General features: G+C 45.0%; 1 protein-coding gene across 3 annotated transcripts in view; it reads right to left on the reverse strand.

The window, feature by feature from the left end:
• Window positions 1–3,434: 3,434 nt before the first annotated feature.
• PLEKHJ1 (pleckstrin homology domain containing J1) overlaps window positions 3,435–26,600 on the reverse strand; it is a 33,734-nt gene continuing 10,568 nt past the window's right edge. The window contains exons 2-5 of one of the 3 annotated variants that reach the window (XM_089690757.1): window positions 10,331–10,397; window positions 7,822–7,912; window positions 6,257–6,320; window positions 3,435–6,178 (exon numbers count right to left, since the gene is read on the reverse strand). In XM_089690757.1, coding sequence (XP_089546883.1) covers window positions 6,113–6,178; window positions 6,257–6,320; window positions 7,822–7,912; window positions 10,331–10,397 — 288 coding nt within the window. In that variant the 3' untranslated portion in view covers window positions 3,435–6,112. Of the gene's footprint in view, window positions 6,179–6,256; window positions 6,321–7,821; window positions 7,913–10,330; window positions 10,398–26,600 lie in introns of those variants that run through there. The other 2 variants (XM_089690756.1, XR_016315036.1) reach the window with 2 other exon arrangements.

The following is a 26,600-nucleotide window of genomic DNA, read 5'->3' on the forward strand; positions in this document are numbered from 1 at the left end:
TCCTCACCTTCCTTTCCCTACCAGCCCCAATCTCCTCCCTACACCCGCCCCTTCCTTACTTCATCCTTTCCTACCCACCCTTCCTCCTCCCACTCCTTTCCCCTTCTCCATCCACCATTCCCATACCTTCCAGGATCTTGTTGCCAGAACAGGGATGTCCTTGGCTACCCCTTCTATTCCCATTGACCCTTTGGACTACAGGTGTCAATCTGGCAGCCCTCCAGCTGTTGCAGAACTAAAAGTCCCATGGGGCACTGCAAGGCTGACAGTTACAAGCATGACTCCCACACACAGGGGCATGATGGGACTTGTTGTTTCGCAACAGCTGGAGGACCGTCAGTTTGACACCTCTGCTTTAGACCTCTGCCTGAGCCTCTAGGTTCCTTGTTTAATGTTTCATGTATGCCACTTGTTGTGGGTTATCGATGCTGGGGTACTTCACCACCATCAGCGGCTGGGACTGATGGCTCCTGGCGATTTGGTCGGTGCCCCGCTCACTCTGGCGTGCACTGACCAGGCCTGCTCAACTTCCTCTGGTACCTTTTGGCTGGCACCTCCTGGAACCCTTAAACACCCATGGTACTTCCACCCTCCCCTCTATTTTATTTCTCCTCTACTCTCTCCCCCCCTCCTCACCCCACTTTCCTATTTTCAGGTGTAGTCCCAATATTTGTCTCTGGAGAGGCCACCCCGTCTTTACCCTCTCTAGTATCATTTCCAGTAGTTCATTGGGCCTAGAGCAGCCATGTGTCTGGCAGCAGAGTTCCACCACCCTGTACATCCTCTTTTGGGATGTGGTCCACTCCAGTAGTGGTTGATATACACTATATTGCTAACAGTATTGGGACGCCTGCCTTTACACGCACACTTTTTGTATGCAATGAGAACATTATTACCGTATTTTTCGCTCCAGGGGGGAAAATGTCAGTGCGTCGTATGTAGCGAATATGGAGCGGCCGGTCCAGTATTTCCACTGCCACCATGTCAGAATACCGGGCCGGCCGCTCAGCTCTTCTCTCCTGCAGGACCTTACCTGTTCCTCTGTCCAGCGCTGTAGTGTTCCCGCGCCGGCTTCTGTGACAGCCAGGTGCCCACTGCGCATGTGCGAGAAGCACTGCGCTTTGTGAATGGTCCGGCGACTTCTGGGACACGACAGGTCTCAGAAGGCGCCGGGCCATTCACAAAGCGCAGCGCTTCTCGCGCATGCGCAGTGGGCACCCGGCTGTCACAGAAGCCGGCGCGGGAAGAAGCCAGCGTGCCCACACTAAAGAAAGGACAACTTCAGGTACCCGTTCCCCCTCCCCAAAGGTCCGCAGTCTCTTGGTTATCCCCTGTACTCTCTGCAGTCTCTGGCCATCTGTACTATGTCCGCAGTCCCTGGCATTTTCCCTGTACTATGTCCAGTCTCTGGTCATTCCCTGTACTGTGTCTGCAGTCTCTGGTCATTCCCTGTACTGTGTCTGCAGTCTCTGGTCATCCCCTGTACTGTGTCCGCAGTCTCTGGTCATCCCCTGTACTGTGTCCGCAGTCTCTGGTCATTCCCTGTACTATACCGTGTTCCAAATTATTATGCAAATTCTATTTAAGTGTCACAGATTAAATATTTTGTTTTTCAGTTTAACTCATGGATGGCATTGTGTGTCAGGGCTCTTTTGATCACTGAAAACAATCTCGGACACCTGTGATAATTAGATTGGCCGATGAGCCCAATTTAAGGAAAAACTACTAAAGGAGGGTGTTCCACATTATTAAGCAAAGCACCATTTTCAAGCAATATGGGGGAAAAAAAGGATCTCTCTGCTGCCGAAAAGAGTGAAATAGTTCAATGCCTTGGACGAGGTATGAGAACATTAGATATTTCACGAAAATTTAAGCGTGATCATCGCACTATTAAGAGATTTGTGGCTGATTCAGAGCACAGACGGGTTCGTGCAGATAAAGGCACATTGAGGAAGATTTCTGCCAGATCCATGCATCGGATCAAGAGAGCAGCTGCTAAAATACCATTACATAGCAGCAAACAGATATTTGAAGCTGCTGGTGCGTCTGAAGTCCCACGGACATCAAGGTGTAGAGTCCTCCAGAGTCTTGCAACTGTGCATAAACCTTCTATTCGGCCACCAATAACCAATGCTCACAAGCAGAAACGGCTGCATTAAGCAGAAAAATACATGAAGACTAATTTTCAAACAGTCCTGTTCACTGATGAGTGCCGTGCAACCCTGGATGGTCCAGATGGATAGCGTAGTGGATGGTTGGTGGACGGCCACCCTGTTCCAACAAGGCTGCGATGTCAGCAAGGCGGTGGTGGAGTCATGTTTTGGGCCGGAATCATGGGAATAGCGCTGGTCGGCCCCTTTTAGGGTCCCCGAAGGTGTAAAGATGACCTCTGCAAAGAATGTGGAGTTTATGACTGACCACTTTCTTCCCTGGTACAGAAGGAAGAACTATGCTTTCCGTAATAAAATCATCTTAATGCATGACAATGCACCATCTCATGCTGCAAAGAATACCTCTGCATAAATGGCTGTTATGGGGATAAAAGGAGAGAAAGTCATGGTGTGGCCTCCATCCTCCCCTGACCTCAATCCTATTGAGAACCTTTGGAGCATCCTCAAGCAAAAGATTTATGAGGGTGAGAGGCAGTTTACATCCAAACAGCAGCTCTGGGAGGCTATTCTGACATCTTGCAAACTAATTCAAGCAGAAACTGTCCAAAAACTCACAAGTTCAATGGATGCAAGACTTGTGAAGCTGCTATTAAATAAGGGGTCCTATGTTACAATGTAACATGACCTGTTAAAATGTTTAAAAAGTTAAAATGTTAAAAGTTTGATTGAAATAGCTTTTGATTTCAGTAAATATGCTGCAAACACAACAAATGACAATTTTCAGTTCTTTACAACCTATAAAGTATTTTGAAACTTACTATGCGTAATAATTTGGAACAGTGCATTGTAAGTTTTTTATGTTTAACAAAAATACTGTTATCATTAGGAGGTTTGTTCAATAAAATTTGAATTGTACTCTTAATAGTTGATAACATGAGAATTATGCTGACTGTTATTTACATCAATTATTTAGGTAAATGAGAAAAATATAATTTGCATAATAATTTGGAACACGGGGTATGTCCGCAGACTCTGGTCATCTCCTGTACTGTGTCCACAGTCTCTGGTCATCTCCTGTACTGTGTCCGCAGACTCTGGTCATCTCCTGTACTGTGTCTGCAGTCCATTGGTTCAGAATATTTTTTTTCTTATTTTTCACCTCTAAAACCTAGGTGCGTCTTATGGAGTGAGAAATACAGTAATTTATTAAAAATGTTGGAAACATAGATATTCGTTGGTCATGTGTGTTGTGCCTCATTTGGAATCCCAGGACAAATAAATTGGTTGTATGTATATATTAAGGGATGGAGGCACATCACTGGGTGCATCAAATCATATTCTATTTTTATTTTGGTTATGTATACAGGAAGTGTCCAATATATCTTCAAAACTGTTGCATTGGACTGATCATCAGGTACAGCTTATGTTTTGTTATCAAATAAGGTTCTACACGTTAAATATAAAATAATTTTTTCTTTTTTTTTTTTATTAATGATTGTTGAATCCATTGGTTGAATCATGACATGTCAATAGTAAAATGTTGCTTGTAACATATCTTTAATTATAAAATTATGTGAGTATCAAATTATATTGCTGCACTTGTTCAGAGAACCTGAATAATGCTGGGTAAGCACATAGCTTTAGTGGAAGATTTCCATCATGAAATAATGACCATAACAAGTCTCAGTTTGCTTGAAACCAGGAAATGATTAAAGCTGAACTCTGGGGGAAAAGCAAATATTGTCTAGAGGAATACATATTACTTGCAAGTTGGTGTGTTATGTATATTTCCTCCAGATATTTGCAGTAATCCAGTGTGAAATATTGCTCCTGTTGCCTCTGCAGGAGCTTCCTGAAATTAATGTGATTGGTATTTTTAAAAAATAAAATGTAAACCTTTACAAAACATGTCATACTTGCTTTGTCCAAAGGTTTTGCACAGAGCAGCCCCGATCCTCTTTTTCTGGGGTTCCACATCGGCACTCCTCTCTCCCCCCCCCCCAAAACGAGTGCTCATGCAGGCTCGCTTCTGAGTCGGCTGTGTGTGTCCATAAGACACACAAAGGGGGAGGGGGGTTTGGGCTCAACTCCAAATCCCTCCTCACTGGCTCTGATTGACAGCAGCGGGAGCCAATGGCTCTCACTGCTGTGTCTGAGCAAATGAGGAGGCAGGGATCCGAGAGAGCTTCTGCTCTTGTACACATTTATGGAGATTGGGCTCAAGTAAGTATAAGGGGAGGCTGGAGGGAGAAGCTGCATGCAGGGTTTTTTTTTTTTTGCCTTAATGCAGAGAATGCATTAAGATAGGAAAAAACTTTCTGCCTTTCGAACCACTTTAAAGGCCAGTTAAAGGTGCATAGTGATTAGTCTGATATCCACCCTTGCCACCCTCCTGTAGTTATCTGCAGGCAGCCTCTAGTGGGAGAGCTTTTGAGGCTCTGCACAGGCCAACTACAGTACAGTGATCTTGTTACTGCTGTTTTTAATATCTGAGTTTGTATAGGCATTAGCTGCACACAAAGTAGATTTTATATTTAGCTGCTTCAGTACCACTGTACATATATACACAGCCTCATATTGAAGTGGCTATACCGGGATCATGGTTGAGGCTACAAACATAATTTTGGCATAATTTTGTACAGTGACCACTTTCCTGTCAGGTAAAAGTAGTCCAAGTGGCTGTACAGCTGCTGGATTACTTTCACAGGAGACGGAAGGAGGTCACACCCGCCCCCCTCCTACCACCGCCTTAACTGGCTCTCCCATCCGATCAGGAAGCCCAGTAAAGATGTGACCAGTGGCATTAGCTTCGCTGGACACAGTGGGCAGAACTGATGTCGTTACTCCCACCATGTGATGTCAGAAACCGGAAGCGACAAGGATTTAATCACTTCCGTCTTTGGTTTGTTTGTTTACAAGCCTCTGCCGGCTTGTAAAGAAGATCAAACCAATCTTGGTTTGAGCTGATACTTTAGAGGTCAGAGGAAAAATCTGGGGCCTAGCACACCCCAGATCTCTCCATAAAGAGGATTTATCAGGGCCCATGCTATCACAAAGGATGTTGTTCATCCCTTGTGATAGCAATAAAAGTGATTAAAAAAAAAAAAAAAGGACCAGTGTAAAAAAAATAAAATAATTTAAAACACTTTCTTTAAAGCACTCCTTTCCCCCATGCTCAAGTGCGAAGGCACAAGTTAGTCCCGTACGCATATGTAAACAGTGATTGCACTACACATCTGAGGTATTATCATGAACATCACAGTGTGAACATTAACTCTAGGGCCAGACCTCCTGTGTAACTCTAAACTGGTAACCTGTGAAGGCTTTTAAGAGTCACCGAGGGGTAATTTAAAGTACCGTAGTTTGTTGCCGTCCCATGGGAGCTTGCAATTTTAAAGTGTGACATGTATCTATTTATAATTTACAAAAAATCGCGTATTCGGTTTGTGTTCACTAAAATTCATTAAAGTGTATTTTTTCCCCCAAAAATTTGCATTTAAAAAAAAAAGCTGCATAAATACAGTGTGACATAAAAAATGTACCCACCATTTTTTTCCTCTAGGTTCTCTGCTGCAAATAAAAAAAAAAAAAAAGTATATATATATATTTGGGGGTTCTAGTAATATTCTAGGAATAAAATGCAGATTTTTTTCTTCATGTATGACAAAACTGGCTATTGCAGTTAATGGTGTAATAAAAGTTTTTTGTTCCCAATGTTCAGCTTTAAAACCCATTTGTGTAAGATTGATGCAGGTTTTGGTTTTTTTTTTCTTTTTCTTTTTGGAAGAAAGCTACCAAAGTGCTAAGTGTCTTGCCTGATTCAAAAACATTCCTTCAAAACCGTTAATTTGTATGTAATGCCATTATAAAGGATAACCAGTTTCCAACCGAGATAAAGTGTAACACGATGACTTGCATTGTCAACGTCTTCAAAATAAAGCTTTATACAAAATATTGCTTAAGAAGAGCTTTTTGAGATGGCAGCAGTAGGATATTGTGCTTTACATGTCTGGAGGCTCAAGCTGGAACCGTGATTCTGCAGATATTCCATACTGCTCCAATGGGTCCTACAAGGATAAACAAAGCAGAGTAAATCACAAATAACATTTACACTAAACGCTACTGGTTCTTATCACCTCATTTACCTTCCCAGTCATCTTCAGGATTTCATTGCGATAAAAGAGAAGACTTCTTCTCATAAATTCATAGCTGAAATAAAAATGTAGTGTTTATACAAAAAAAAACAAACAAACAACACACACTTTCTCCTTCTGTTGATTTATTTTTTGTACAGTTTTCCTAATAGGGTAGTTCATATAACACACACAACAAATCGTTTACTTCATTGAAAAAGAAAATGACACCCAAAACTAATTTTCCAAATGTAGGTGATAAATGCTAGGTATAAATGAAGGACCTGTTCACACCCCCACAGTAGATTTCATAATGAGGGAAATTTACTGAGGCTGGAACAGACAGAATCTGGAGAAACAGTGAATGGCCTTGCTCACACAGGTGCCTTGCTCACACAGGCCTTGCTCGTCTTCCACAAACGGGCCATTTATTCTGCTTCTCCAGCCAGCAGCCCATTCATATCTATTAGAATTCTTGAAACCACCGACAGGTGCTTCTGAACTACATTTGACCTACTTTAAGCTGCTTTTGCATTCCCATAGACTTATACTGGGAGAGAAGCAGTTTTGATGTGAATAAAAGCCTGATGACACTGACCCAATGGCAATACATCTCTTTGCTGTAGAGAGATTTAAGTATATTTTTATATAAATGGCAGAAAATGTATTTAAGGTAGAAGTAATGGATGGACTTATTGCACAGGTGGCAACCTATCACAATACCAAGCACTGAGCTCCTGAGAGTGACCCATTCTTTCACAAATGTTTGCAGAAGCAGTCTGCATGCCTAGGTGCTTGATTTTATACACCTGTGGCCATGGAGGTGATTGGAACACCTGAATCCAATGATTAAGAGGGGTGTCCCAAAACTTGTGGATGGGTGTGTCTGTCTCTCAGCACAGTGGCTAAATGGTTAGAACTTCCGCCTGGCAGTACTAGGGTCCTTGGTTTGAATCCCAACCATGGCATCACGTGCCTGGAGTCTGCATGCTCTCCCTGTGCGGGTTTCCTCTGGGTACTCCTGTTTCCTCCCACGCTCCAAAGACATGCTTGGTAGGTGAATTGGATCCTGTCTATGGCCCTAGTATGTGTATGTATGAATGTGAGTCAGGGACCTCAGATTGTACGCCCCTTGAGGGTTAGGGACTGATGTGAATGTGTGTATATATATATATATATATATATATATATATATGTAAAGTGCTGCATAAATTGACAACGCTATACAAGTACCTGAAATAAATAAAATAAATATCTGCTTGTGTTTTTTGTTATCCTTTTTTAACCTACAACACTGTGGTATCTTTCCTGCATACACAAGATAAACTTGAGAGTTCAAGATTTTCCAGCTAGCTTAGCAAGCAATAGATATGGCATAATTTTTATTCCAATGTTTACATACAGGGTACTCTAAGTTGTTTTATATCAATCCATATGCCCCATGTCTTGTGAGATGTCTAAGGGAATTTCCTACATTCATATCTTATACAAAGGAATGCACTGATTCATTTGTTGCAGCCAAAGTTTGCCATTAACTAAATACAGCACTTGCTGTAGCCTATTGTGTTTAAGCTCACCTTGCATTTTTTAATGCTTGTACCCATTCATCACATTGTTCTTGGTTATTGCACTCAAACACATATTTCCGGTCTGGCTCATCCATGAAATCTGAGAACAAAAAAATATATATTTGTATATACACACTTTTAGGACCAAGCCAAAAAAAAAAGATTTAGTACATCTAGGGCAGTGGTCGGCAAGCCGCGGCTCACGAGCCACATGCGGCTCTTTACCCACTCTAATGCGGCTCTTCTGTGTGCCGGGCGCCTGCTCCCCTCCCTCCTCTCGGTCGGCCGCTCCCCTGCCTCCTCTCGGTTGGCAGCCCCAAAAGTCCGCGCGGACCTTTTAATCCGGCCCGCGGATGTGGCTGTCAGGATGTGTGTAGGCGGGGCAGCGTGCCGAACGTGAGGGGAGGGGAGCTAGGCTCCTCTCACAGTCCGCCCTGAAGACCCGAACGGCGCGGGAAGACAGCGAGAGGAACGCAAAAGGTAAGTGAATTGACACGGGGGACTTGGCTTACTAGAAGGGGGGGGGGGGGGATAGTACTGTGGGGGATGAAATACTATATGAGGGATGAATTACTTTATGAGGGATGAATTACTATATGGGGGGATGAAATACTATATGAGGGATGAAATACTATATGAGGGATGAATTACTATATGGGGGATGAATTACTATATGGGGGGATGAAATACTATATGAGGGATGAATTACTTTATGAGGGATGAATTACTATATGGGGGATGAAATACTATATGGGGGGATGAAATACTATATGAGGGATGAATTACTATATGGGGGATGAATTACTATATGAGGGATGAATTACTATATGAGGGATGAAATACTATATGAGGGATGAATTACTATATGGGGGGATGAAATACTATATGAGGGATGAAATACTATATGAGGGATGAAATACTATATGAGGGATGAAATACTATACGAGGGATGAAATACTATACGGGGGATGAATTGCTATGGGGGATGAATTGCTATGGGGGATGAATTACTATATGGGGGATGAATTACTATGGGGGATGAATTACTATATGGGGGATGAATTACTATATGGGGGATGAATTACTATATGGAGGATGAATTACTATATGGGGGATGAATTACTATGGGGGATGAATTACTATGGGGGATGAATTACTATATGGGGGATGAATTACTATGGGGGATGAATTACACTATGGGGGATGAATTACACTATGGGGGATGAATTACTATATGGGGGATGAATTACTATATGGGGGATGAATTACTATGGGGGATGAATTACTATATGGGAGATGTATTTTCAGTTTTAAAAATGTGGCTCTCAAAATAAATTTCAATCATGGTTTTGGCGAGATTTGGCTCAGTTGAAAAAAAAGGTTGCCCACCACTGATCTAGGGCATTTGCTGACCCTGTTCATTCTCTGAATAAAGGCTAAAAGAAATCAGTATCAGAAGCATAGTTTAAAAAATAACCAAAGGTGATATGGACATATTTGAGGGAATATATAATAGTCATTATGTAGCTGGACAATTGATGTACTTCAACAAGTTGTGGACACAAGACTTCATCGAAGTACACAGGACAGGTGCTGTACTGCCTGCTGCTGCCCCTCCCTTGAACTTGCAGACAGTGTCTAGCTGTGTTAATAATCACTGTTCAGATGCAAGAGAGAAACAAAATAACATTGTTATTTTTGTATCTGCTCTGTTTCATTCAACTGCAGATCAAAAGAATGAGCTTCAAGCTGAATATAATATCAGTTAAAGCAACCTGACAAGATTGAAAAAAAAAAACTCAGGAAAGATTGTTTTCCCGAAAAAGAAATATAAGTTTTACCTTTTTTTTTATCTTAAAGTAGTACTAAACTGCCAGTGTTTTATATCTTAACACATTCAACTCAACAACAAATACACCCCCCAATAAATTGTTACATTTTTATCCAAACAATTGCCCTTTAGAACTTTCAATGCCACTGGCTTCTATACCCTCAGTGCTTCTTCTCCAAACTGTGCGTCAGGAAGCAAATGCACTGAGTACTTAATAGGAAACAGTTGTCAGTATGTTTTCTTGAAGGAGAAAGGCACAGGGAAGTGACTTGCAATCCTAGTCTATAAGGTTATGTCTTTTTATTGATACACACAGCATAGGGAGACACAACTTTATTTCCAGCTAGGAGTGTGCACGGAAGGGTGGCTCCGAACAAACAGGCCCACATCAGAAATGTAGAAATTGCTCTGGTCCATAGAGGTGTATATAGGTGTGAGAGTTGAACTGGTTAAACATAAGCAAATTATTTTTGCTTTTAATTTACATTATGTAATGCTGAGGTCAGCATAGATACCTCCTGGCAGCAGGTATGCTTAGAAAATTAATCAAATATCAAGTTCCTAACCTTTGTCAGCCTTTTTGCGGTCATTAGGATTGTTCTCTGACTCCCTAATATTTACAGCTTTATAAACTAACCTAACAAAGTTAAGATATTAACTAGTCACTTAGTAAACTACAACACTTACATATTGAGAAACATTTCTCCTCTTCTTTCATCACCCTGCAGTGCTCTAAAAGAAGTGCTCCAATGGGCTAAGAAACATAAAGCATGTACAATATTTCAGAAGTTGCTCATTTTAGCTTTATAACAGTAACAAACACGTGCATTAGTTTATATAGAGATAATAGAAGTCACTTTCCAGCAGTCCACCAGGAACACTATTCAGAGACAATGCATACTTGGTATTGCGCTGGATCCTCCAACTAGAGATCTCTATGGTAAATAAGATCCACACGTCAGAGGATCTTATTGCCTCAAAAAAGTAAAAGAAAGACACATTCCATTCTAAATTGTACTAGTAGCACAACTTCAAATTCATACGAGAATACGGTTTATATATCTCACTTCAAAGGCGTTACCTCTCAGGTTTGACCAGGTATTATTTCCTCCTTTGATATGCCTTCTTATTGGAAGTCAGGGGAAGGACTCACTCTTTGCTTCTTTTTTTCCCCCATCCACTATGTCCTGTTCATGTTTCAGCCCCCTCCCCTCCCCAACACCTGTAATCCTTCACCCCACAACATAATCTATAAAAGTTGTCTATACACTGCCTTCCACTTTTGATCCATTACTTATAGCTTGTTTAGCCAAACACCAAAACATTCAAGGGGCATCTAAGGTACCTAACAACCGCTCAGTATTATCTTATTTTGCAGTGTGAAGGTTGTACTGTTAAAGATGAGTTTATTTTGGCCAACATAAAATAAGTATGCAATGTTTAATTTATAGTGGTGTAAATATTCCCGGGAATTAACCAGGCTTACTGCACTATTATAATAGAAAACTGTCAGGAATGGAGTGTGCCACATTAACTACAAAGATAGACCTGTTTCAGGTCCACATGTGCCAGTTTCTATTTAAGAGTGAAATAGAAACTAGTGCAAGTCTGCCCTTAATTAACAGAGGAAATGTAGATGTTTTCCGTCAAAAAAAAAAAAAAAAAAACTGATGCAAATTCCTGCCAGATGTGACCTAGCCTTATGGAAAGTGAATAGCTGGGAGACATTTATTGCATTATTATTATTACATTTATTATTTATTTATTTTACACACAGGAGCCTGCAAAGTATTGCACCCACAATAAGCAAATTATGCGTGCAATGTCAGGATCCTGCAGATACAGCCCTTTACTCGCACCTCTGTGCAGGCTTTGTTACTTATGTGCAGGAGGTGTCAAAGGACTAGTAGTGCACACATCAGTAGACTTGTAGTCTGTCTGCCATGGTGGCAGACAGGACCTGTAGTTTATTCATTCACAGTTGTGGTGAAATTAAAAGTTGCAGGGGAGAGAAACTCCTGCCCACTGTTACACATGGTGGGGCGAGAGATTGCCCTAATCCTCCCCATTGTGTCCATCAAAGGTGGATTTACTAACTAAAGAATTAAAAAAATAAAATAAAATATTCCAAAAAGTCACACTCTAGCATGCATGTGATGTCACCTGCAGATTTGGTGAGGCCTGGACGACAACTGGTTCATGTAGTTACTTACTGGTGCTTCAATTTTCTGTTTTGCAAATTCTTACTGTAACTCTGACTTGTCCCTGGTTACTTATGTTTGTCTTTTTGTTGGTTTACTTGACCTTCTGCCTTAATTTATGTTGGTTTTTCTGGCATTCTGCCTATTTGAATTCTTCCTGTTTACAGACTTCACTTTTGACTGACAATTCAGTATTTCACCGCTTGTCAGCTGTTGCCTATGAGGCAAATCTAAATGCTTTAACCTGGAAATGCCATGCATCAATATCCAAACATTTTAATGGGTGGATCTAGGCTAAGGTACCACTTACATCTCATAAACCCTAGGGGAAACAACACTATCAGTTACAGAAAATGTTGACAGACAACTTTTAACATTACTTACAACTTTATATATTTTAAATTATATACTTTTTTTTTTTTAAATAAAAAAAAGTAAAAATTATACAAAAAAAAAAAATTTCTGCTGATTTTGACCACTAAAAAAATGAAAAAGATGAGGGATGTTACGGGGAAAATATACAGTATGGTATAGACACAATGGTGTATTTATTACATTGTATTTATGAAGCTTGACAACAAAGGCCCTATGTTTGAAAATATACTGATAGACCCTGACAGGTCCCAGACTACTCCCCCCACTCCCCCCCCCCTTCTCTTTACACTATAACCCTTATTATCTCTAGAACTCTGGTTGCCACTATCTTTCCTCTACTCCTTTGCATTCTCACCCTTTCCCTATTTGCTATTTACAAAGTTTTCATGTATCAGTGGAGCTTAACATATACTCTATACTAAGGATAACAATCTCATGAGCACATAGTGTAAGCATATTCTGAGCCTTACATGTACAGTCCACATTATAGCCATCTCCCTCTTACCTTGCCCTATTTTACCCATCCTTAGTATAACAATACCTTAGATTTCTTCTGCCAGCCACGGCATGCATTACAAAGGATAGGTTCATCTTCTGAATGTGTTATACCCATATCTATGGTGTAAAATGTTCAAGCAGTCACATCTCTGCCCTTAGCCCCCTCTTCCCTGTGACAGCAAGTGGGGATTCTTCCATTGTCACATTTGAAATTGGTGAGGCTGTTCATTCACATGGGCCTCTGCAAGTCTTGTATGCCACCGCAGCAAATTAACTTGTAGTTTTAATGGACTGCGAGCATGCTGATCAGCAATTAATTTGAGATGCATGGGAACACCATGTCCTCGAACTCAATCTTTCTAAAACTGAGCCCCCTCCCCTGACTTCTCCATCAAGATCAATAATATAAATATCAGTCCCTCCTCTCACACTAGGGTACTAGGTGTAATCCTCGACTCTGACCTGTCTTTTCAGCCCCAAATCCAATCACTGTCAAAAGCTTCACCTTCTTACCATCTCCAAAATTCACCCACCTCTTCGCAGGCTATTCCCTCTTCAGTCTATCATGAATACTGCTCATCCACCTTACCAACCGCTCATTGTCCACCACCAGTCTCTGCCAATCCCTCCACTTGCTTCCCATTGCTCAACAAATAAAATTCAAAACATTAACAAACAAGGTCATTTACATCTCTGTCCCGAGCTACATCACCAATCATGTCTCCAAATATCACCCAAACCATTCTCTCTGCTCCTCCCAAGACCTCCTCCACATCAGTTGTCTCCTCCTCCCATGCTCATCTCCAAAATGTCTTCATCCTCTGGAATTCCATACTCCAATCTGTCTAGCTATCTCCTAATCTGTCCACTTTTATGAGCTCCCTGAAGACTCCTCTCTTCAGGGAAGCCTATCCTGCTTTCAGCTAACAACAATCTTTTATTTCTCCCAGCAGTTTATCCCCCCACAGTTATTACCTTTTGATCCGCTAGACCCTCCCTATTATTATTATACAGTGTTTATTGCAAACTCCCCCAGAAGCCCTCCTAACCCTCTTGTATCTAATTGTATTGTTGCTGTATTGTCTCTATATTGTAAAGTGCTGCACAAACTGTTGGTGCTATATAAATCCTGTATAACAATAATAACTAGAAAATCTACAATTTCTGGGGAAATTGTGTAAAGTGTTCTTGCCTGCACCAGTAGTGTGGAAATGGAGTGGACGGAGTAGCTTTTGTCACTCTGCTGCCTGCTCACACACCTGGGTTCCTATGGCAACTCACTCTACAGCAAGGGCAGAGGAGAGGTTAAAAACAAACTGCTCCAAGTTGCTCACTTCACTGGCGGTTGCCATCTTCAAACGGTTGTAGTTTCAAAACTATAAATCCTACAATGAAGAACTTTATATTGTGAGAATCACAAGACCCAGACCTACATTTTGATGCATAGTATGTCTCTGAAATATTAAAAAGGAAGGCACAGTCGCAGTTTAGAAATTGCCCTTCAAATTTGAGGTGGCTAGAGTGGAGTTTCAATGAATGTCAATGGGCAGCGTGAGTTGCAAACAAATGGTCATATTGTGAAAACTATCAGGACTATGGCTTAGCCGTGGACATTTTTAGTGGCAGCAGGGATAGCTGAACGTTTTGATATAAGATTTGTGTAGGTGGGCTTGAAAATGAGGGAGTGATGGCAGTTTAGAAATCATGTCCTGATTTTTCATCTAGCTTTTGTCAGCTCCCACTCTAGTTTTGAACACTGCGCCATTCATTCCTATGGGACCAATTTCACCACAAAAACGGCAATATTTCATGAACCATTCGGCGAAACGTTCCACAAAGTAATAACACACCAATCAGGAACAATCCGCACGTTTCGGTGTATTACTTGTCCATGTAGTGTAAAAACTGTGGGAGGAGTTAGGGTGGTAAATTTGGCTATAATAAGAATATATATGTGAGATAACAATAAGTGGTCTTGCCATGCAAGAACACTTAACTAGAAAATCTACAATTTCTGGGGAAATTGTGCGAAGTGTTCTTGCCTCCACCAGTAGTCTACAACGGGAGTGGGTGGAGTTCTTATGGCAACTCACTCTACAGCAAGGGCAGAGAAGAGCGGTTCAAAACTGCTCCAACTTGCTCACTTCACTGGCAGTTGCCATATTCAAACAGTTGTAGTTTAAAAATTATACATCCTACACCAAAGAGCTTTATATTGAGAAAATCACAAGACCCAGACCTACATTTTGATGCATAGTATGTCTCTGAAATATTAAAAATGAAGGCACAGTTGCAGTTTAGAAATTGCCCTTCAAATTTGAGGTGGCTAGAGTAGAGTTTCAATGAATGTCAATGGGCGGCGTGAGTTGCAAATAGTCATATTGTGAAAACTATCAGGACTATGGCTTAGCCGTGGACATTTGTAGTGGCAGCAGGGATAGCTGAACGTTTTGATATAAGATTTGTATAGGTGGGCTTGAAAATGAGGGAGTGATGGCAGTTTATAAATCATGTCCTGATTTTTCATCTCACACTCTAGCTTTTGTCAGCTCCCACTCTAGTTTTGAACATTGCGCCATTCATTCCTATGGGACAAATTTCACCACAAAAACGCTGATATTTCGTGAACCATTCAGCGAAACGTTCCACAAAGTAATAGCACACCAATCGGGAACAATCCGCACGTTTCGGTATATTACTTGTCTATGTAGTGTAAAAACTGTGGGAGGAGTTAGGGTGGTAAATTTGGCTATAATAAGAATATATATGTGAGATAACAATAAGTGCTCTTGCCATGCAAGAACACTTAACAACACCACAGTGGCCACAGGCGGTGGAAATGCTGAGGTTCTACATATAGTTTTACAAATCCCTCAAACTGAACATTTTGAAACAACATATTGACTTCATCTGCTCTTAGTGAAAATGTCCAAAATGAGAAGAATGGGGAGGAAAAGAAAAAAATATGGAAATAATAAAAAGCCTGCTATTATTATTTATTTATCTTTGTAAATTTTCACTACTAAACATTTCTAGAAAATGTTACGATAAGGCTGAAGTTTCATTTTAAGAGACCAGTTTCTCCTTGGGTGCTTTTAGTAACCAATGCTGCAGTTCTGACTCCTACACATAGGAGCAGTATCTGGAGTCTTAACCCCCCCCCCCCCCAAAAAAAAATTAGAATACTAATAGAGGGCAGTGAGAAAAACAGAAGACTGCACTATATTACACGCACCCACCAGCTTGGTCTACCCTTAGAAGGGCTTTCTGGCTCTGAATATTGAATTTAACCCTGCAAAGAAGCCTGTCCTGAGATAAAAAGAAAACTTCTATTACCAACAGGGGCGGACTGACCATTTGGAAACTCGGGCGCTACCCGAGGGCCCAGGGCCAGTAGGGGGCCCCATGAGAAGCCCCTGGTACCTTTTTCATAGGCTTTTTTGAGTTTGGGCAAGGACACAGGGGCCCCATGATCCCCTATTGCCCGGGGGCCCCATGAGATGCCCCTGCTACCTATCATTGGGCTTTTTTTAGTTTGGGCAAGGACACAGGGGCCCCATGATCCCCTATTGCCTGGGGACCCCATGAGTTGGCAGTCCGCCCCTGATTACCAATGTCTCCTCTTGTCAGTACACATTGTCAGGCTGTGGAGGGTATAAAAGAGGGAAGTAATAAGGACACGGCCTTTTGGCCGCAGACGTTTTTGTTTGGGAACCTTAGCTGTGATTTGGAACATATATTTGGTGAGACATTTGTTCAATTGGCTAAGTGTATTGCTGAGTCTATGGTGATTGTATTGCCACTTAGGTTGCTTTCTGAGAACTGCTTTCTGCGCATTTGATTGGTCTTTCTAGCTTGGATCTTTAGGACTGACTGCTACTACTGACATCCAGTGGCAAAATGTGATATTGACAACTAAATCCTATTTATTTTGGTCATTGTAAGTAATTTATACAGTTGCCAGAATTTCATAGCTATTTCTGTCCCTTCTTTTCTTTTTCTTTCGGTTGAATTGTTGCTGACTTATACATATTTATACTGGTTATGGTTACTTGACCCCTCTTATATCCTCTGCAATTGCATGGACGCTTGGGCCAAAATGATGTTTAATTATCCACATTGGTATGTCTCAACAGCTTTCGGAGCATGATTTTGATGGTAAGAGGGAGATTCATATATTGTTCTGAACAGTTAAGAATGCATTTTGTATAATAATGATTGATATTTGTTGTAATTATTATTGATTTATGCTTTTCATATAATTGTAGACTGTACTGCGTTTAAAAGTCATCTCTTTTCCTGAGGAAGCCCATGTTGGGCGAAACATGTAGGGAAGCTACATTCTTTAAAGCCGTAGCAAACAGCCAAGTTTGTTTTGATTTTCAAGTACCACTGCATTTAATTACAATTTTAATATTGATTTGTAATTAAAATTGAAATAATTTGTTTAACAAATATATCTGTTAGTTTTTCTGCACCTTTAAAATCCCATTATTCCACATTTCCAGATTCTATTGTTTTAGGGATGTGGTGCATAGTGGTGGTTTGGTCATTCATTAGTCATCCTTCTTTATTTTGTTTAAAAACTCCTGCTTAAGGTGATTGCAAACCTTCAACTAGTAAAACAACCCGTTCAGTTTGAAATAGAAACAAAATAAAATATTTGTGTATAGATATAAAAACATTATAAATACTTTTTTTCCCTTTTTAGAAGTGATCACATTTCCTCAGTTCTCAGCTGCATAAAAGCTGCGGAAGGAGAAACAGCAGTACACTGATCTTTCCAGTGAAAGGCTGTGTGTGGGGGAGGGGGTGTAAGGACAAGTCTGATTATTGGAGGAGGGCAGACTGAGTTCCCAGCATAGCTAGAGAACTGAGCATGGTGTATTCCTCTGCCTAGCATGGTCACTTTTTGTATTTCAATGGTTTTTATTAATTTTAAACAGTATAAAACAGAGGCAACAAAACACACCCACGCAGGGGCTATCAATTGCACCAATAAAAAAGGCATAATAGAGCAGACAACGCTCTAATTCCAATAAGGCAAAACGTATGACCACGCAGGGGCTATCAATGGCACATAGGTTACAATAACATCAGTAAGACTCTGACTATCGCAACTAAAGACAGTTGTCCACTGTCACATCAAAACAAACAGAAAAGAAGAGAAGAAGAGCAGAGAAGAAAAAAAAAAAAAAAGACCAAAGAGCAGGGGTCCACGAGCGCCAATACCAAACTCCATTACCTCCCCACACTGGCCGGGGGGAGCGTGGGAGAGGCGTATTGCAACCACGGCTCCCATACCTTCAAAAATTTACGTTGAGAGTCGTTGCATATACTCGACATCTGTTCGTTGAGCATCATAGTAGTCATACGATCCCGCACCCCCTGGAAAAGTACAAACGGACTCTTCCAGGCCTGAGCAATTGTCCTAGTAGCCGATAAAAACAAATAGGAAGCCAACAGCTGCTGACGAGCCAAGAGGCCCGGTATGGGGCAATGAAGCAAAGCATACCGAGCATCCCGGCGTATGGAGAGATGGAACAAAGTGAAAAGGAGGCCAAACACACGAGACCAAAAACGAACCAACCTCGGGCATGACCACCAGATATGCAGTACATCGCCACGATGGCCACAACCCTGAAAACATCGATCACTACAGGCAGGGTTAGCCTGGGCCAGACGAGCCGGAACCCAGTACCAACGGAACAATACCTTGTAGGCTGCTTCCAGCGTGGTCGTATTAAATGAACATTTAGCTATGAGTGACCAGGCCCTACTCCAGTCCACCGGATCCACAGCCACTCCCAGGTCGCGTTCCCACTGAACAACATATGAAAGAGAAGTGTGAGACGAGCGTCTGTTCAAAGCTGCGTAAAGAAGGGAGATAAGGCCCGGGGCGCCCGGGTGCTGCTGGCAAAGCCGTTCAAAGGCAGATTTCTGGGAAAGCAGAAGTGGCTCTCAGCGAAAGTAGCCAGTGCCGCAATTGAAGGTACCGAAAAAATTCCGCTGGGGGAACATCCCGAGACTCCCGAAGGACATTCCAGGTGGGAAAGGACCGAAAAGTCAAAAAGTGTTGCACCTGTGAGAAACCATGAGCCACCCACCAAGAAAATGCCTTCGGGCAATCTAGACCCGGTGGGAAAAGAGGGTTGTTAACGATTGGAAGCAAGGGCAAAAAGGGTGACATCAGGCCACTGAAGTAACGTACCGAGTCCCAGACTTGTAGGCCATGGAGCAACATTGGACTCAGCGCCATAGGGCGCAGGGCAGGGGGAAGCCATAGGAGTGTCGACAGTGCAATAGGGGCACAATTAGGTAGTTCCAGCAGGACCCAGAGAGGAACATCGGAGGAAGCGTGCAACATAGACAGCGGGGCAATCTGGCTCGCCTGATAATACTTAGCTTCATTGGGTACCCCAAGACCACCCTGGAGTCTATGAGCAAAGAGCGCATTTCTAGAGACTCTGGGGTGTTTATCGGCCCAGATAAAACGCATAAACTTCGCCTGAAGCAACCGAAGAAAGTGAGGGGGAACCCGCACCGGGAGGGTGCGAAAATAATATAACAATTTCGGCAAGATGGTCATTTTCACTGAATGAACCCGTCCTATCCAAGACAGGTGCGGAAATTGCCAGGAATGCATAAGAGAAGATAAAGAGCTAAGCAAAGGATAATAATTTGCAGCAAAAAGGGAGTCATAGGTGGGGGTCAAGCGAATGCCCAAGTATTCCAGAAAAGAGGAAGCCCACCGGTAAGGGAAGTGGGATTGTAGGCGCGAAACCAAATCTGAAGCCAAAGTAATATTGAGAGCAACAGTTTTATCCAAGTTGATACGTAGACCCGAAATCAAAGAGAAGCACTAAAGAACTTGTTGCAAGTTAGGAAGCGTCGTCAGAGGATTAGTAAGGGTCAAGAGGGCATCGTCCGCAAAGAGGCTCAGCTTAAACTCCTGTCCCGCGTATGGAACCCCCGATATATTGCAATCGGTCCTGAGCGCTAAAGCCAGTGGCTCGAGCGCCAGGACAAATAGCGCTGGGGACAGCGGGCAACCCTGCCTCGTCCCTCGCCCAACAGGAAAGGGATCCGAGAAATACCCAGCGTATTTAACGGAGGCCGAAGGAAAGGAATACAAGGCCTGAATCCAAGAGAGAATAGAATCCCCGAAACCCCAACGAGACAGCACAAACCGCAGATATTCCCAAGATAGAGAATCAAAAGCTTTATATATGTCCAAGGACAGTAAGAATCCTGGGATTTTCCGTTGTTGCAGAAAATGTATAAGATGGACCACCTTACGGACGTTATCACCCGCCTGCCTTCCGGGGACGAACCCTACTTGGTCCCGGTGGACCAGGCTACACAAATATTTATTGATGCGAAAACTAAGGATCTTGCCCAATATCTTCTGGTCTTCATTAAGAAGAGAAATGGGCCGGAAGGCTTGCGGTTCCTGGACATCGTCGGTCGTCTTAGGAATCATAGAGATATGTGCCCTAAGTGCGTCCGGAGAGGGCAAAGAGCCCTGTCGTAACTCATTGAAATAGGCCGCTAAAAAGGGCGCCAATAGGGCTGAGAATTTTTTATAATAGAGACCGGAGAAGCCGTCGGGACCTGGGGCCGCGGTGGACCGTAAAGATTTGATCGCTTGGAGCACTTCCGGTACGGTGACACCAGCGTTGAGGGCCGCCTGTGCTGCCTCGGTTAAATCCAGGAAGATGGAGGTCTTGAAAGAATGCCTCTGCCTGGGCCACAGGGAAAGGATCTGGGGCAGCATAGAGGCGCGAAAGGAAGTCCGAAAATCGGGAAACAATCTGCTGGGGATTAGAAGTACAGCCACCTGTGGAAAGTCGAAGTCGAATCGGTTTATGGGGTTTCCCCACAGAATTGAGTTTCCTGGCTAGCACGGGACCGGGCTTATTAGCGCAGGAGTAAAATTTATGTCTGGTCCAACGCAGGGCCCGTTCCGCCTCCGAAGAGGCGAGGAGGTCCAATTCTGTCGCCAGAGCGTCCCGAGCGCGCTTATGGGCCACGGATGGAGATGGCTTCCAACACGCATCCGCAGAGGCCAGGAGAGAATGAAGCTCCAAGAGTCGGCGCTCCCGCTTCCGGACCGCAGCCATCTGTATAACATGACCCCGCATCGTGGCCTTATGCGCTTCCCAAAGGGGCACTGCTGAAGAGACCGATCCCGAATTTTCCGCAAAGTATGTTCGTAAAAAGAATTCTATTTGTTGGCAGGTAGCCTGAGTGGTCAGGAAAGAGTCATTGATGCGCCAATGAAAAGGGGCCGTTCTGACCCAGAAAGGGCAAGGAGGAGTACCAAGGGATCATGATCTGACCAGGGTGAGGAGGGAATAGTTATCCGCCGGACCGAGGGGAGCTGCTGGACCTGCATGAATATATGATCAATTCTACAAAAACTGTCATGAGGATTGGAATAGAACGTAAAGTCGCATTCAGTTGGATGAAGTTCCCTCCAGACGTCCGCTAGCCCCGCCGTCCGTAAAAGAGAGCGCATACGTTCCTCTAGCACCAAGTCATGAGAGGGGGTCGCTCCCCGTGTGTAGCGCCTATCCAATGTGGAATCCAAGGTAACATTAGAATCCCCCATAACAAGAAGAAGACCCTTAGAGTGTCGAGAAACAATGGTGCAAAGATGCGAAAAGAATTTATGCTGGAAACAGTTAGGCGCGTAGTAAGAGACAAAGGTAACCTCCTGGTCCCAGAGGGTGCCTTGCAGAAGCAAATACCTGCCCGTGGGGTCCGCTATATGTGTCAGGGATCCCCTCGATCCCTGCCACGATGGTCCCGGCGCAGGCGCACTGCTCCGCCCTGTACACGGGCACTAGGTCCGGGCCGGCCGCGGCGTTCGAGTTCGCGCATGCGCAGTAGAAGCCGCGGCCGCCCGCTGGGCATTAATGGCAGCGCAGGGCGGGATATTTAAAGGTCCCTGAGCTGTCATTTCGTTGCCTTCTGGTCTTACCTGCTTCCTGTGAGTCTGTACCTGTGCCTTGTAAGTTTATTGACCCGGATTGTTCTTGACCTGCTAATTTCTCCTGCCCAGACCCTTGCTTGCCTGACCTCTCTCCCTGGATGCCCCTCATTAGATCTGACCTCCTGTTGCTGACCTGGCGTGTGACCCGACGATTCTCTGCCTGCTCCCTTGTACCTTACCGTCCTCTACGTTACCAACTCGGCCTGTCTGACTTCGCACTTGCTCAGCCATCCATCCATCCATCCCATCGGGGTCACCCGACCTCCTCACATCTGGCTCTCCCTGGTTGGAGCCCCTGGCGAACACCCCTACCACTGACAGGTGTGCTCAGTAGTGGCGACCTGGTCTCGGGGTACTACAAGTCCATCCCCACCATCAGGGGCCCTGGTGAACAAGTACCCTGGGGCTTAGACTCCGCGCTCTGGGCACGCCTGACCAGTGGAGTGCTAGTGGTGCCGCTCGGCGGTCCCTCACAGTACCAGAAGGCCATGACTGAGCCTCGAGGAGGACCCTCCCCGTTGGACGAGGTTTGCAGGCACCTGGCTACCCTGACGCAAGCGGTAAACACATTACAGGACAGATGTTTGCAGATCGAGAATCGGTTTCAGGCCTGCACCATATCTGCTCCTGTTTCACAGGCCCCGGCTCCTGCACCGCCGGTCGCAGCAGCCCACAGGCCGGCTCTTGGGCCTTCCACATCACTCCCTATGGCGGAACCCCGAGTACCCTTACCCGAGCGCTTCCACGGGGATCGCACACGCTTTCGGTCATTCCGTGACTCCTGTCTGCTCTACTTTGAACTGCAACCACGGACCTTTTTGACAGAATCGGTGAAAGTGGGGTTCGTTATCTCCCTGTTGCAGGGTGAACCCCAAGACTGGGCCCACCGACTAAGGGGAAATAATGATCCTCATCTGGTTACGGTTGACAACTTCTTTAACGCTATGGCCATCTTATACGATGACCCACAACGGGCGGCCTCGGCCGAGGCCACATTATACGCACTCCGACAAGGTCGGCGGGCGGCTGAGGAATACGCCTCTGACTTTAGGCGCTGGATGGGTGACACTCGTTGGAACGAGTTCGCACTTTTGCACCAGTGCCGTATGGGCCTTTCTGAGGCTCTGAAAGACGAGCTCGCCCGGGTGGAGGTGCCAGAGACATTAGAGGACTTGACTGCACTCACCATTAAAATTGACCGTAGGCTACGGGAGCGCAGATTGGAGAGGTCTGGTCAGGGTCGCGGAAATACCTGGGGGTCTTTCCAAGGATCCAGTCAACATACTAGGCCAAACATCCAGAACCTGCCGCCTGAAGATGCTCCCGAACCCATGCAGCTAGGCCTGGCACGGCCTAAACTATCGCCAGAGGAACGCCAGCGCAGACGCTCCCAGAATCTGTGTCTCTACTGCGGTGAAGCGGGTCACATGGTACGTTCCTGCCCGCAGAAACTGAGTAAGTTCACCTCATCTTCTTTATCTATTGGCAATATGAATCCGTCCCAATACTTAGTTGTTCCCCTCTCCTTTCAGCTTTCAGAAAGGACCGTGGAGGTGACGGCCATAGTTGATTCGGGGGCATGCAGCTGTTTTGTGGATATCAATTTTGCTCACCAGCAGGGTATCCCCCTCCGCCCAAAGGAGAAGGGGTTTCACATCTTTTTGGCTGATGGCTCCTGGATAAAGTCAGGGGTGGTTAACCAGGAGACCCCTTCCATTGTGACTTCTATTGCCGGTCAGCACCGGGAACTCCTCCGCCTGGATGCTATTGCATCACCCCTTTTCCCAGTCATTCTGGGGCTCCCATGGTTGCGGGCCCATAACCCCCAAATTGACTGGGAAACTGGGGTTGTCTCGTTCCCTTCCCCATACTGCCGGGAACTGTGTCGAACTTCGGGCCCGGAGTTCCCCCAGGTCCTCCTGTGCTCTGAAGGGGATGCCAGCCTAAAACAAGTGATTCCTGCAGCCTATCATAAGTTTCTTGATGTGTTCAGTGAACGGGGAGCAGATGCTCTACCCCCCCACCGCCCATATGACTGTCCTATTGATCTGTTACCCGGTTCTGAAATTCCTTTCGGGCGAATTTTTCCCCTTTCTGAGCTAGAATTAGGGGCCCTGAAGGATTTTATTGAGGACAGCCTCCGGAAGGGATTCATCCGTCCCTCCACTTCCCCAGCAGGTGCAGGGATCTTCTTTGTAGAAAAGAAGGACAAGACTTTGAGGCCATGTATTGACTATCGGGAGCTGAATAGGGTCACAATTAAAAATCGTTACCCATTACCACTGGTACCTGAATTATTCCAGAGCTTAAAAGCTGCAGTAGTATTTACCAAGCTGGACTTAAGGGGAGCCTACAACTTGGTTCGCATAAGGGAGGGGGATGAGTGGAAAACGGCCTTCCGCACCCGTTTCGGCCATTTCGAATACCTGGTCATGCCTTTCGGGTTGTGCAATGCGCCGGCCACCTTCCAGCACTTTGTAAACGACATCTTTAGGGACTTCCTGGACATCTTTGTCATCGTCTACTTAGACGACATTTTGATTTTCTCATCCTCCCTGGGGGAGCACAGGGTACATGTAACAAAGGTGTTGGGGCGGTTGCGGCAGCACGGGTTGTACACTAAAGCAGAGAAATGTTGCTTTGAACAGGCTAGTGTTACATTTCTGGGTCTGATTATCTCCACCACGGGGGTCGCAATGGACCCTCAGAAGGTCTCTGCGATCCTTGATTGGCCTGAACCCACGGACAGGAAAAGCGCCCAACGTTTTATTGGGTTCGCAAACTTCTACCGGAAGTTCATCAAGAACTTCTCGGGTCTGGTCTCCCCCATCACTCAGTTAACCAAGCTTGGGTCGCGATTCAGATGGACGCCAGAGGCACAGGAAGCTTTTGAAGCACTAAAGAAGTTATTTACCTCGGCACCCATTCTGGGTCATCCCGACGCCTCCCTGCCCTACATCTTAGAAGTAGATGCGTCAGAAAACGCGGTTGGCTCCATCCTTTCCCAGCGAAAGGGCGCCAAGGAATTACTTCACCCAGTAGCATTTTTCTCACGGAAACTTACCCCTGCGGAGAGGAACTACGACATTGGGGATCGAGAACTACTGGCTATCAAGACCGCATTAGAAGAATGGAGGTACCTGCTGGAAGGTGCCTCCCATCCCATCCTGATATTCACGGACCACAAGAACCTGGAATATCTGAGGACGGCCAAACGTCTGCACCCACGACAAGCAAGATGGGCATTGTTTTTCTCGAGGTTCCAGTTCCACATCACATACAGGTCCGGTTGAAAAAACGCGAAGCCAGACGCGTTGTCGCGCATGTACGAGGACACCAAGGAGATCCCAGTACCCGACACTATTCTTCCTGCAGGAAACTTCTTGGCTCTTCAGACGAACCTTCGCTCCGAGATCCTGAGAGCGTCCACAGCGATGTCTACCTCCGATGGGGCGCCCCTCCGGAACAAGGAGGGACTCCTATGGAGGGAGGACCGGATTGTGGTGCCGGAGGATGCCCGAACCTTAGTCTTGGGACATTGCCATGACCACCCAATGGCAGGACATTTTGGCCCGGTCAAGACCCTGGAACTTCTCCGACGTTCCTTCTGGTGGCCGGACATGGCCAAGGATTGTAAAAGTTACGTGGGCTCCTGTGCCATCTGCCAGCGGAACAAGCCTTCAAGAAATAAGGCGTGGGGCCTGCTACGTCCATTACCCATCCCTGAACGGCCCTGGCAGAAAATCTCTATGGACATTATAGTCGAGCTTCCACCTTCACTGGACCACACAGCAATTCTCGTGGTCGTGGACCGCTTATCGAAGAGGGCCCATTTCATTCCTTTACGGAAGACTCCATCAGCAGCCGAGACGGCGCAAGTTTTTATTCGAGAGGTCATTAGACTGCATGGGGTTCCCGAAGACATCGTCTCGGACCGAGGGGTGCAGTTTACCTCGAGATTTTGGAGGGCATTGTGCAAAGCCCTGGATATCAAGCTATCCCTTTCCTCGGCATTTCACCCTCAGACTAATGGTCAGACCGAAAGGACCAATCAGACCCTAGAGCAATACCTGCGATGCTACACATCATTCTCTCAGGACGACTGGGTGCCACTTCTCCCTTTGGCGGAATTCGCGTACAACAACGCTTGCCATTCAGCAACTGGGCAGTCCCCGTTCTTCTCCAACTATGGGTTTCATCCTGTCTTCCTCCCGGATTTAGTCCCGGAATGTCCAATTCCAGCGACACAGGATGCACTAGCCTTCTTTACTTCAAACAATAAAAAACTACAGGAAGCCATCCGTCAAGCCCAAGAAGACTGCAAGAGGGCTTTTAATAGGAAGCGAAGAGGGGATCTGGTGTTGCAGCCCGGAGAGAAGGTTTGGCTGGCTACGTCGAACTTGAAGATGCTCTGCCCGTCAAAAAAGTTGGGACCTAAATTTATAGGCCCTTTTTGCATCAAACGGATGGTCAATGAAGTGGCCTATGAACTTGTTCTCCCTGAGACACTCAAGATCCACCCTGTCTTCCACGTGTCCCTGTTGAAGCCGGTAGTCCCTGATGCCTTCCCGGAACGGGAATCCAGGCCCCCGGAGGCCGTAACGGTTGAAGAGGAAGAAGAATTCGAGGTGGAGGCAATCCTGAAGTGCCGACGAAGGGGGGGCCAGACCCAATTTCTCATCAAGTGGAAGGGCTACGGCCCTGAGGACAATTCGTGGGAACCAGCCCATAATGTCCATGCACCTAGACTTGTCCTGAGGTTTCTTTGTGATTACCCGTGGTGGAGAGATCGGGTGGGCATCCGGAGGTTGCCCGTAGGGGGGGGGGGGCAATGTCAGGGATCCCCTCGATCCCTGCCGCGATGGTCCCGGCGCAGGCGCACTGC

The sequence above is a fragment of the Staurois parvus genome, unplaced genomic scaffold (genome assembly GCF_062004578.1).
Source record: "Staurois parvus isolate SC_StPar_1 unplaced genomic scaffold, SC_StPar_1.0 ptg000541l, whole genome shotgun sequence".
Classification (NCBI taxonomy): domain Eukaryota; kingdom Metazoa; phylum Chordata; class Amphibia; order Anura; family Ranidae; genus Staurois; species Staurois parvus.